The sequence below is a fragment of the Ipomoea triloba genome, chromosome 7 (assembly GCF_003576645.1).
Source record: "Ipomoea triloba cultivar NCNSP0323 chromosome 7, ASM357664v1".
NCBI lineage: Eukaryota > Viridiplantae > Streptophyta > Magnoliopsida > Solanales > Convolvulaceae > Ipomoea > Ipomoea triloba.
Genome location: NC_044922.1, coordinates 11,920,978 through 11,932,959, shown reverse-complemented (window position 1 = coordinate 11,932,959; position 11,982 = coordinate 11,920,978). Strand labels below are relative to the sequence as shown.

At 30.7% G+C, this 11,982-nt stretch overlaps 1 protein-coding gene across 1 annotated transcript; it reads left to right on the top strand.

The window, feature by feature from the left end:
- Positions 1–5,035: 5,035 nt before the first annotated feature.
- LOC116024128 lies at positions 5,036–7,322 on the top strand. Its single transcript, XM_031265030.1, has 9 exons — positions 5,036–5,100; positions 5,312–5,442; positions 5,563–5,659; positions 5,801–5,865; positions 6,021–6,115; positions 6,206–6,349; positions 6,428–6,715; positions 6,805–7,035; positions 7,149–7,322. The coding sequence occupies exons 1-9, from the start codon at positions 5,036–5,038 to the stop codon at positions 7,320–7,322; spliced, it is 1,290 nt and encodes a 429-aa protein (XP_031120890.1).
- The last annotated feature ends 4,660 nt before the right edge of the window (positions 7,323–11,982 follow it).

Sequence of the window (11,982 nt, the reverse complement as noted above, 5' to 3'; positions counted from 1 at the left end):
CACTTCCAACCCAACAGGCCAACATGGTGGCGGCCTTTGGGGGTAAGAGGATTCTGCTTACATGCGAATGGGTTCACTGGATGGGCTTGGAGATTTTCGGACACTGGTTGGATCGGGAAGATTTAGCCATGCTTCTTTGTCATCATCCCTAATCAGAACCAGCGTCGGAACCGACGATTCCACCAGAAACATGGTAGAAATATCTCTTTCCTACGCACTTGGTCTTCCATTTATAACAAAATCAAATCAAGCATTTATTAAGAAAAAATGGTAATGATTCGATGAAACGAAAAAGGGCAATATATACAATAGAATAATGCTAACCAGAAAATCGGTTTTGCCAATTTGGTTATCGCCCAAGAGGCTAATCTTCAAGGCGACCAAATCAGACTCGTCCTTGCCGAGATTGAAGCAGGGTGGCTCGGAGGCGGAGGCTCGGAGGCGGAGAAGCTGCATTCGACGGCTTGGGGCAGAGAGACCGCAGGGGTATCAGGGCGGAGATGGCGGATGTGGTGCGGGGCAACTGGCTGTGCTTGGCGGACTCGTGAACCAGGCAAGCAATTTTCCCAGTTAATTCTCCTTCTTTAATATACAATCTTCTTGATCACTTTGTAAGCCAGTGGAAATGACTGCAATAGAGCTAGATAAGTTTTAGGTGCGTCTGCGTGAACTGTGGAAGATCATGGAAATATGAGAAACAGTACAGTTGCTTGCTACATTATTTTTGGCAGCTGTTGCAGCCATTAAAGTGACGATGATTTGCAAAAGCCAATGAAATAATTAACCTTAGTTGGGTTGTGAAGTTGATGGATTGTGTATGGTCCTATAGAGTGTATTTATACACAATGAATGAGATCAAAAGGACTTAGTATTGGAATTATAAATGGTAAGAGATCTCAAGGAAGGTAAAAACTTTAAAATTTTCAATTAATACCAAAAACGTTATAATTCTAGAAAAGGTATATCTTTGATATTACAAAATTACCATATTTGTCCAGCTATTTGATATTACAAAAATGTCCCTGAATTTGAGCGTGAAAACATTTTCAGGCACTTCTGTTATTATATAGATATATAGATATAGATGTCTCACATTTAAATATAATGATATTAAATTAATTGAAATTCACATATTTAAAAATGATGCATCATCTCGATATCTATCAATTTAAAATGAAGAAGAATAAGATATAATAGAATTAAAAGAAATAAACTTTCAATAAATTAGTTAAAAACATATCATAGATCGACAAATATTGAACCACAAATGGACCTATTATTTAAATGATGATCTAGAGAGGTTTTGATTGTGCTACATTTATGAGTTGAAAAATATTTAGAAACAAAACTAAACAATTTCCAGACATCTAGCTATTTACTATTTATGATAACAAACAAAAAGTTGTGTAAGACCGTTTCATGCGTCTCAATCCGTGAGATGGGTCGGATATTTAATTAACGATGTCAAAGATCTGACCTATTAATCAAACATTTGATCCATTAATCAAAGATCCGACCCATCTTACGGATTGAGACACATGAGACGGTCTCACACAAGTGTTACTTAAAGTTTAAAATATCACCAAAATATATTCTTAAACAAAACTCGGATATCAATGTAAAATTTTAAAATAATAATGTTTTTTCATGCAAGGAAAAAATTATATAATATTTATCAATATCTATATAATAAAAAAAATGACCAATTTCTCCTTTTATCCATTTATGTCAACATATATTATATTTATAGTATTTTGTTGAATATGAAAATATATACACATTTTTTTATAGATTTGTGATTACTGACATAATTATACACGTTAATTACTACAATGGTTACTTATTAAAAAATACTTTAAAATATGTGTAAACTCATACTCTTAGTTAAAAATTCAAAAATATTTAAAAATTTGTCTAAATATGTAATATAGTTAGGGACTATATTAATCCATATAACTTAAAAAATTAAAATCTTTTAATTGTAAATGTAATTTTCTTAATTATAATTAATAAAATATAAAATATAATTTAAAAATAAAATTATAAAATTAACAAAATGTGTGTTCATAAATATTTACATTTTTAAAAATGCATATATACATATACTTATGCACTATATTAATCACACAAAATTAAAATGCTATTTTTTAATATCTAAATTTAATTATTTTAATTATAATATATCAATATAAATTATAATTACAGAAATTATAATATAGAATTTGCATATATACATATTAATAAATATTATTAGAGTTTAAAATCACATATACAAAATATAAAATTTACATTTTTTTTAAAAATTTCTAAGTATAATTTTCTTAGTTATTATTCATATTGTTAGAATTATAATATATATGAAATATGATTAGGAATAATTCAATTTAATTATGTAAATTTTTCTCTATAAATTTATCTAAATATGTACATGATTAGATATTATATTAATGAGCATATACCAATTTTTGTCCCACGACTATTAGCAAAATGACAAATTTTGTCCACATGTTTAATTTCTACCAATTTTGGTCCCACGACTATTGTTTTAGTACCAACTTTGGTCCCACGACTACTGTTTTAGTGCCAAAATTCATCGTACCGGTCACCCATCCGTTTAAAACGTCTAGAAATCTAAAAATTTTAAAGGTATTTTCGTCATTTTCAACTCAACATCCAATTTAAGCATGAATAAAGTGATTTAAGCCCTAAGATCTGTCATAATTCACATTTCTCCTCAAATTAAAGTAAAATGAGGAATAAAACTGCGAATTTTGATCAATCTTAGGATTTAAATCCATTTATTCATGTCTAAATTGGAATATTAAGTTGAAAATGACGAAAATACCCTTAACAATTTTAGATTTTTGCACATTTTAAACATATGGATGACCCGCGCGATGAATTTTGGCACTAAAACAATAGTCGTTGATGAAAATTTGTACTAAAACTATAGTCGTGGGACCAAAATTGGTAGAAATTAATCATGTGGACAAATATTGTCATTTTGCTAATCGTCGTGGGACCAAAATTGGTATTTGTTCTTATATTAATCATACAATTTTTTAATTTTAATTTTGTATGTTATGATAATAGATATTTGACCAAATATATATGAAAGTTCAACTATATTATTATAATGTACATTTTAATATATTTTCATTTTTTAATTTTTTATTTAAATTCATAATAACAAAAAATATTCCGTGCATCGCACGGGTAAAACACTAGTATTAATAAAAACAATATCCTCAACTTTAACTTCCCGCTCAAAACACTTCTATACTGTTAAGGTTTGTGTAATATTGTAAAATATTGTAATACAATTCCTATTCGTAATACAATTGTACATTAAATATGGTAATACAATTCCTAATAAAATATATTCTTCCCTACGTTCTTATTCGTAATACAATCTATATCTATATTATTAATAAAAACAATATACTCAACTTTAACTTCCCGCCCAAAACACTCATATACTGTTAAGGTTTGCGTAATATTGTAAAATATTGTGATACAATTCCTATTCGTAATACAATTGTACATTAAATATGGTAATACAATTCCTAATAAAATATATTCTTCTCTACGTTCCTATTCGTAATACAATCTATACTATTAATAAAATCAATATCCTCAACTTTAACTTCCCGCCCAAAACACTCATATACTTTTAAGGTTTGCGTAATATTGTAAATTTGTAATACAATTCCTATTCGTAATAAAATTGTACATTAAAATATGGTATTGCAATTCCTAATAAAATATATTCTTCCCTACATTCCTATTCGTAATACAATTTAAGAATAAAATTACTAATCGTAGTAATACAGTACATATATTTCCTTGCAATGCAATCTATACTATTGATAAAAACAATATCCTGAACTTTAACTTCCCACCCAAAACACTCCCTATACTGTTAAGGTTTGCGTAATATTGTAAAATATTGTAATACAATTCTTATTCGTAATACAATTGTACATTAAAATCTGGTATTATAATTCCTAACAAAATATATTCTTCCCTACATTCCTATTTGTCATACAATTCAAGAATAAAATTAGTAATTGTAATAATACAGTACATATATTTTCTCTACAATGAAATCTATACTATCTATACTATTAATAAAAACAATATCCTCAACTTTAACTTTCCGCTCAAAACACTCCTATACTGTTAAGGTTTGCGTAATATTGTAAAATATTGTAATACAATTCCTATTCGTAATACAATTGTACATTGAAATATGGTATTAAAATTCCTAATAAAATATATTCTTTCATAAGTTCTTATTCGTAATAAAATTCAAGAATAAAATTAGTAATCGTAATAATACAGTACATATATTTCCCTGCAATGCAATCTATACTATTAATAAAAACAATATCCTCAACTTTAACTTTCCGCTCAAAACACTCTTATACTGTTAAGGTTTGCGTAATATTGTAAAATATTGTAATACAATTCCTATTTGTAATACAATTGTACATTAAATATGGTAATACAATTCCTAATAAAATATATTCTTCTCTATTCCTATTCGTAATATAATCTATACTATCTGTACTATTAATAAAAACAATATTCTCAACTTTAACTTCCCGCCCAAAACACTCCTATACTGTTAAGCTTTGCGTAATATTGTAAAATCTACTATACTAATAAGAGCCAAAGAGAGTTAGGCCTAAAATGGGTAGAAAAGATGGCGGTCAGATTATTTAATCAAATGGATGGTTCAGATTGTTTAGATTTATTTTTTTCCTTGAGATTTCCTAATTTATCCTTAATTATATGATTATCCGTTAATTTTCCGTTAAATATTTTCTTCTCCGTTAATATTCCGTTAACTTTTAACTTACCCATTAATTTTTATAAGAAAGGTCTTAGGTTCGAACCTCATCCCAATCAAATTTGGCATAATTAAGTTTCTCACTCTATTTTACTGTTATTAAATTAAATAAATTAATAAGAGAGATTAAGAAGAACAAAACGACTGCTGCCATTAAGTTGAGAGCAGTGCGTACATACGATGTTCTGCAAAGCCGGTTTAGCGAAGAGATCAAATCAAGAGAGTGTGTTCTACATGATGAAGAGGTAATATTAGTAATTGTAAACTTCTTTGCTTCATTCATAATACAATATACAACAGTAGAAATTAATTACCTCTTATTTTATAGGGGGCATATGTTCATCTGCATATTCCTGGAAAGAATGTGTCTATTCATAATAAATTTATTGAAGGCAATGTGTATTGTATAAAAAACTTCCTGGTAGTCCAACATTACTATACCTATAAGACATGCAGTGGTCCTCACATGTTGAAGTTATTCAATGAGACATTGGTAAAAGGCTACAAAGGATTAGATTTTCCTACACATATGTATCGTTTACAATCCTTTACTGCTTTGAAGACAGTGGATCCTAAAGTATTGGTTGGTATGTTTCATCTATTTCTTTGTTTTCTTATATAGTTCAAGACTACTAATCACCTAATGGCTAAAGAATATACTGCTGCCCTTTTTCTTTTTTTCTTTTTGTTTTATTTGTTTTTTGTAGATGTGATTGGAAGGGTTGTGGAAATATACTCCCCTTTGGACAAGTTGATATCTGGTAGGCCTTCCCGGCTCATAGATTTCCTCATTGAGGATTTAAAGTAAGTCCTACAAAAATTTTAATATAAACATAGATATTATTCTCTTCTGTTTCTAACCTTCTAATTTTTTTTTGTAAGTGGCAATCAACTTAAATGCACTGTATGGGATCAGCATGTTGAGAAAGTGATGCATTATTTCAGAAAGGATTTTGGAGAGCCAGTCATTGTGCTAATTCAGATGGGAAGGGTGAAGGTTTCTGAAAACTGTAAGTCAACTAACCCTATATTTTCTTAGAGCAGAAAAATGTGCATACAAATCATACCTTAAATAACAGTGGTAGGTTATGTTGTCCTTACCTCATACTGTGTACCATTTGAATTTCCAATTTCCTGCAATATAAGTTCAAATGTTATGATGTAGCGGCTGAAGTGAAAATAACAAGTTCTTATGATGCTACCCAACTTCTGTTTAATGGAGATAGTACTGAGTTTGTGGAGTTTAGAGAGAGGTTTGTTGTCATACACAATTATTTTGTTTATTGTTTATCATTTTGGATTACAGTACACAATTTATTGATTTTTTTCCCTTTTAACCTAAATTTGCAGCAAACACCTTTAAAGAGCCTTACCTCAAATTCAGCTTATAGTTATGGTAATTCAGCTTATAGTTATGGTAATTCAAGTGGTGGTGATTTAAGTAGTTCAAAAATGCGTATCATTACCATATCTGACATCTTTCAGAATAGAGAGGTACATAAAAGTTCTTTCTGATCAGTAGTAATTGAATGTAATTATAGTAAGTGCTTACCTTATTTTCCTTTTGCACAGGTAGGTGAATTCTGGGTACCTACACAGATTATCGGAATAGAGTCCGATGTTGATGATTGGTTTTACCAGTCCTGCAAAGATCCAGGATGTAATAAGAAGGTGGAATTAATTAATGGAATGTTTCAGTGTGGCAAGTGTAGCAGCAGATATGATGACTGCATCTACAGGTATAAAATCAAGGTTAGAGTTGTTGATGTTAAAGGTACAGCACCCTTTCTTCTATTGGATCGTGAAGCACTTGATTTGGTTAGTGTAAGAGCTGATGAATTGCTAGCAAAGCAGCCAAAGGTTTGTTTACTTTTAATAAATCATTGATTAATGTGTGTTCTACTATTCCTTTTTCACGTACTATTTTCTAATTTCATTTCAAATCTTAGGTAATGATTAAGATCCCTAAAGAGCTTAAAACTATGGTGGGCCGAGGCCTTTTCTTTAAGGTCAATGTGCAAAAAAATCAGTTAGACAACCTAAGTCATGCTATTCCTGTAATGTCAATGAAACACTTCCTTGAGATGTTCAATACTTACTGTCCTGGTCTCCTTGATGATTATGATGATGGTTTATCCTCTAAGTTACAACTTACTGACAATGAATCAGATTCAGATGAGGTAAGTAACCTATATGATATTCAGGCTCTTCAGGTTATTTTTCACGTATTTCTTTTTCAGGTACTTCTATAAAACTGATTTAATCCTATCTATTCAGGGATTTTTTTTCAGAGGAAGAGGCAGAGAGTCCAAATGTGAATGTTGTGAAGGAACAATCAGTTCATGGTACTGAGACTGATGCTGTTAAGAGAAGTTTACTTGATCAATTTTCCAGTACTCAAAATTCAAAGAAGAAAAGAGTTATGGTGGTCAAGGAGGAGAAGGGAGATGATGATAAGGAAACATGAATGGTTGTAAATGGGACAATGGTTACTATTTGTGCAGTCATCTCAGTGTCTTTTGATCCTAATTCAAACAATGTCTTTTGTATTTGTTTTTTTAACTGCTTAGTTGGTTTTTGAATTGTTGTTTTTGGTCTTACTGAGATGACTTTTGATGTTTTCTTGGACTGCTAAGAATTTACTGCTAAGTTGGTTTCTAAATTGTTCTCAATTTCCAGCACTATACTGTTCACACAATTTTCTGCTATGCTATTTGTTTGTCAAATCAAAAGTTTTGCAGGTTTTTAATATGTGCATGATGTGAAATGGCAAAAGATGTACCAGTGCACTACTTAATGTGTCATTGCTGTAAAGATCACTTAGCACAATTGCATAAGGCATTTATTGAAGTGTAGCAGGAGGAAGTGAAGACATAGATTTTAGCATCCTAAACTTATGTAACAGTTCTACCTTATGTAACAAATACAATACTTTGTATTTTTGGATTTGAAATCAATATACATATTTGTTACCTACTTATAGGGATCTTGAAAGTCAACCTCCTTTGTACTTTTGCAACACCTACTGGGATTAAGTTTCCAAATCCAGCTGCTTTGTAATTTTCCAGATAAATAGGGTCAGTCAATGGATCTGCATAATTATTGTCCACAGAGTACTAATATGCTATAAACTCACAGCAACACTAAAGAAGACTTAGCATAAGTCAGTTAAAGAAAACTTAGCACCGAGCAACACTGATTAAGACTAAAGAAGACTTAATGTTAATATCAAGTATTGTTAGTGAATGATAATATCAAGTTAATGTTAAAAAACATTTTCATTTAACTAAGATTGATATAATAAAAACAGTTAAGTGAGATATTAACTTAAAAGAGCTCATTTATCATCAATTGAGTGAATGAGTGTTGTAAAAAATAAACCATGCTATCATGAACTAAATAACAGACAATAATGAGGAATCAGTTTAAGAGCTCATTTATCATCAATTGAGTGAATGAGTGTTGTAAAAAATAAATCTTGCTGTTATGAACTAAATAACAGACAATAATGAGGAATCAGTTTAGTGTTATAAGTGTTTTTAGCATGACTAAGTAATAAATTATACTTTCACATGATAGCATTGCAACAGGTGGGAAATCAGCATGGGTATTAAATACCAATGAAAAACTGTTTGGTTTCCTAGGAATAAGTAAAGACATATGATGATTGTTTATTAACAACTAGGTTGTAAAGGTAATCCTATCAACTTCATTTACAATCTATAAAAGGTAGAAGAATTCCACAATACAAATTTCTACTGTCTCTGCTCTCTACACTATAACATCCAGAGATGAAGAAATTGACAAAGTAAACCGTTTTAGGATGTAAAAAAAATCTTCTCCGGAAAATAAAGGTACGTAGCTTAAAACTGAGTTTCTAATACTAAAGCTGATAATGTTAGTCTTTTGTTCAGACACCATTATACAGTCACACTGTAAACTGAAATATATAGGGTTATTTGTACTTATCTTCCATATGAATTGATTGTTTTTCTTCATTGTTCCTGCATATTACATAAAAGAGGTCAGAAATTATAGGTTATACTGCAAGTGTTTTGTTTAGGTTTACCACAAATTGGTGAAAGATTATAGTCAATAATGGAATGGGAATACTTATCTTTTTTTCAGGCTCTTGAAAATCTCCCATGGGAATACTTATCTTTTTTTCAGGCTCTTGAAAATCTCCCAACCTGCATATCTATAAAAAATCAAAGAATCATTAAATGCCTAGAACTTTCAATAACCCATCTTCAAAGAATCATTAAATGCCTAGAACTTTCAATAACCCATCTGTGGTTAAATGCTTAGGTTTACATTCACTGGAATACAAACATCATTTTAGCCATGGAAATTGAAAAATCTAAACCGAAGCTACATGAATTCAACGCTGAACATAGTACTTGAATATTCTTAAACCCTAGATCTGTTCTTTACTAATAGTAAGCTTAAAATTCTTACATAAATTTTTCATATTAGGTAAATAACAAAAACAATATAGTATATTTCACAGAGAATCATACCTCATTTATACTGAATTCCAAATCCATAAAGTTTCCAGATTACCCCACTGTTCGTACCCTATTTCTTAAGCTTCTTATGGTTTCCATCTGAAAAACCCTTAGAAGTAGAAATAAAGTAGTCTACCCAGCTTTGTGAACAAATCGATCCAACGAATGAGCGGATCTATAGTACTTTGTTAAGCAGTCGATGAGCACGAAGAGATACACGAACAAAGCTTCTGGAAATGAACCGCTGGAGATTTGCTCACACAGTCATACGCACACGCGTATGGACTGAAAATAATATATATATATATATATATATAATAGCTTGGTTTAGGTAATTATAAATGATCTAGGTAATATATAGTATTCACTTTTTGATTTACTGATTTATGAATTGATTGTTTTTGTTAAATGTTGTTCAAATTTATGTTTTTTTTTGTTAAATATGGTTAATATTACTTTAAATACTTTTTAAATACTCAAATTTATTTCTGTTTTAATAATTTGTAGAAAATGAGAGTTGTACAACACCGTCGAATATACTAAACCCACGACATAATAGTTCTCCGGGAAACCAAATATTTGGAGTCTTTCAATCATCCATTTCTAATCCCTTCAGCATATTAACTAATGGTTAGTATTTTGTTATATACCTATTGTTATAATCATTTCATACAAACTGTGTAAAGTGATTTCTTATAGTAATCTTTTATTTTAGAAACCAACTGTTTCAGTGAGTTGTATAAAAGTAATCAACGGACACCTGGGAATGATATCAGCATTACACCTATTACGGACGACAGAACATGTATTTTTCATTTCATTGTTGTTTGCTTTTATCGATATACTTCAACTACTATTAGTGCTAATTGAATATCAACTTGCCTTTTTTGTGTGTAATTTAATTGACTATTGAATATTTAATTGTTTATGCATTGCTTTTTTTAGGTACTGAAGTTCGTATAGATAGGTCCAACGGGTATAAAAGTAATAAGCGGACACCTTTGAATGATATCACCATTATACCTACTACGAATGACACAATAGGTATTTTTCCAGAACATTATGGTTTACTTTTACTATGGAAATTGAGAATACATTTGCAAGTATAGATTGTTTATTGAATTTTTTGTTTTTATTAGTTTGAATTATAAATTAGTGTTTGTTTTCATAAATTTTGGGCTCTTAAAAATGTTACTTTTTAGGGTCTAGCAAAGAAACAATATAAGGTAACGAACACAAGTAGAAATCAATTTTTTTCTATATTTTTCGTTTTTTTAACCCAAATACAAAACAAATTATTAGTTCAATTACTATATTTATGAATAAATGTATTATGTTTGCAACATGTAGATATAGATTTAAATAGTTAAACGTTGAATTTTCAGTTATAAGTTATGGTTTGTATTACCAAAATTTGGTTTTTTAATAATGTTAATTTTTTTTAATATTAAACTAACAATATTAAGTAACTAATGCTCGGAAAAATAAAATTAGTGTAGGTTGTTATAGTACACGTTTAATTAATTCATATTGAATATCCAATTGCTGTTTTATTTTTTGTCTAATTTAATTTTGATTGTTTGTAATTTTATTGTTTATGCATTGCTTTTTTTAGGTGCTCAAGTTCTTATAGATAGGTCCAACGAAAGTACAGTTACGACCTTAACATATAATGTGAGTACTTCTATCATGGAATGTCGCAACTTAAGCAAGGACTTCAATGAAGCATGCACAGAAGAAGATACCACTATTACTGAATCAATTGATTAGTGTTTTGTAAAGGGTAAATTTAATGTTTTCTACTACTTAATAGCATATCTATTTTAGTACGGCAATGTTATAAAAGTAATAGACAATTTTGTATCTCACAGTTAATTATGCCGATTTTGGTGATCCATTGGACTCATGTTTGCATTGTGGTGCATTATTTTGGTTCGAAGAACGTTTAGATAAATCGAAGTCTAGCGCTATTCCAAAATATTCGCTATGTTGTACCAATGGTAAGATTCAATTACCAAGCTTTAAAAAACCACCCCAGAAAATATATGATCTTTTTTTTACAGAAGGACAAAAAAGAGATCATTTCTTGGATAACATAAGGTCGTATAACAGTATGTTTTGTTTTACGTCAATGGGTGAGAGAGTTGATAGAACAGTATCTCAAGGTGGTGGACCCCCGACTTTCCGGATAAATGGACAAAACTTTCACTTAATAGGAAGCTTGCAACCAAACAGTGGTGCCCCACCAAAGTTTGCGCAATTGCACATCCATGACCCGAACAATGAAATTACTATCGTGTTTGATAGGGATAAAATCCCGGTCTACGCATCCCGGCCTCCCGGTCTGCATGTTCAACTAGGGGTTGACCACCCTCCGAAACTTCTGCCCGATCTGACCAGGCCGGGTAACCTTGCGCTCCGGGCCACAGTCAGGGCCTTTGCAGAGGTTCGAACCAGAGACCCCGCGCTCGCACAAGTATTCGCGGGCGCACTGAACCGACAGGGTGACCGGTGCATGTCCGCCACGCGTCCTACATGCCGTCAGACCGGAGGTATTGTCGGGAGCACTATAAAAGGTGCATTTAATGCAGGGAAGAGGACTTTTGGCTATTTCTTCGA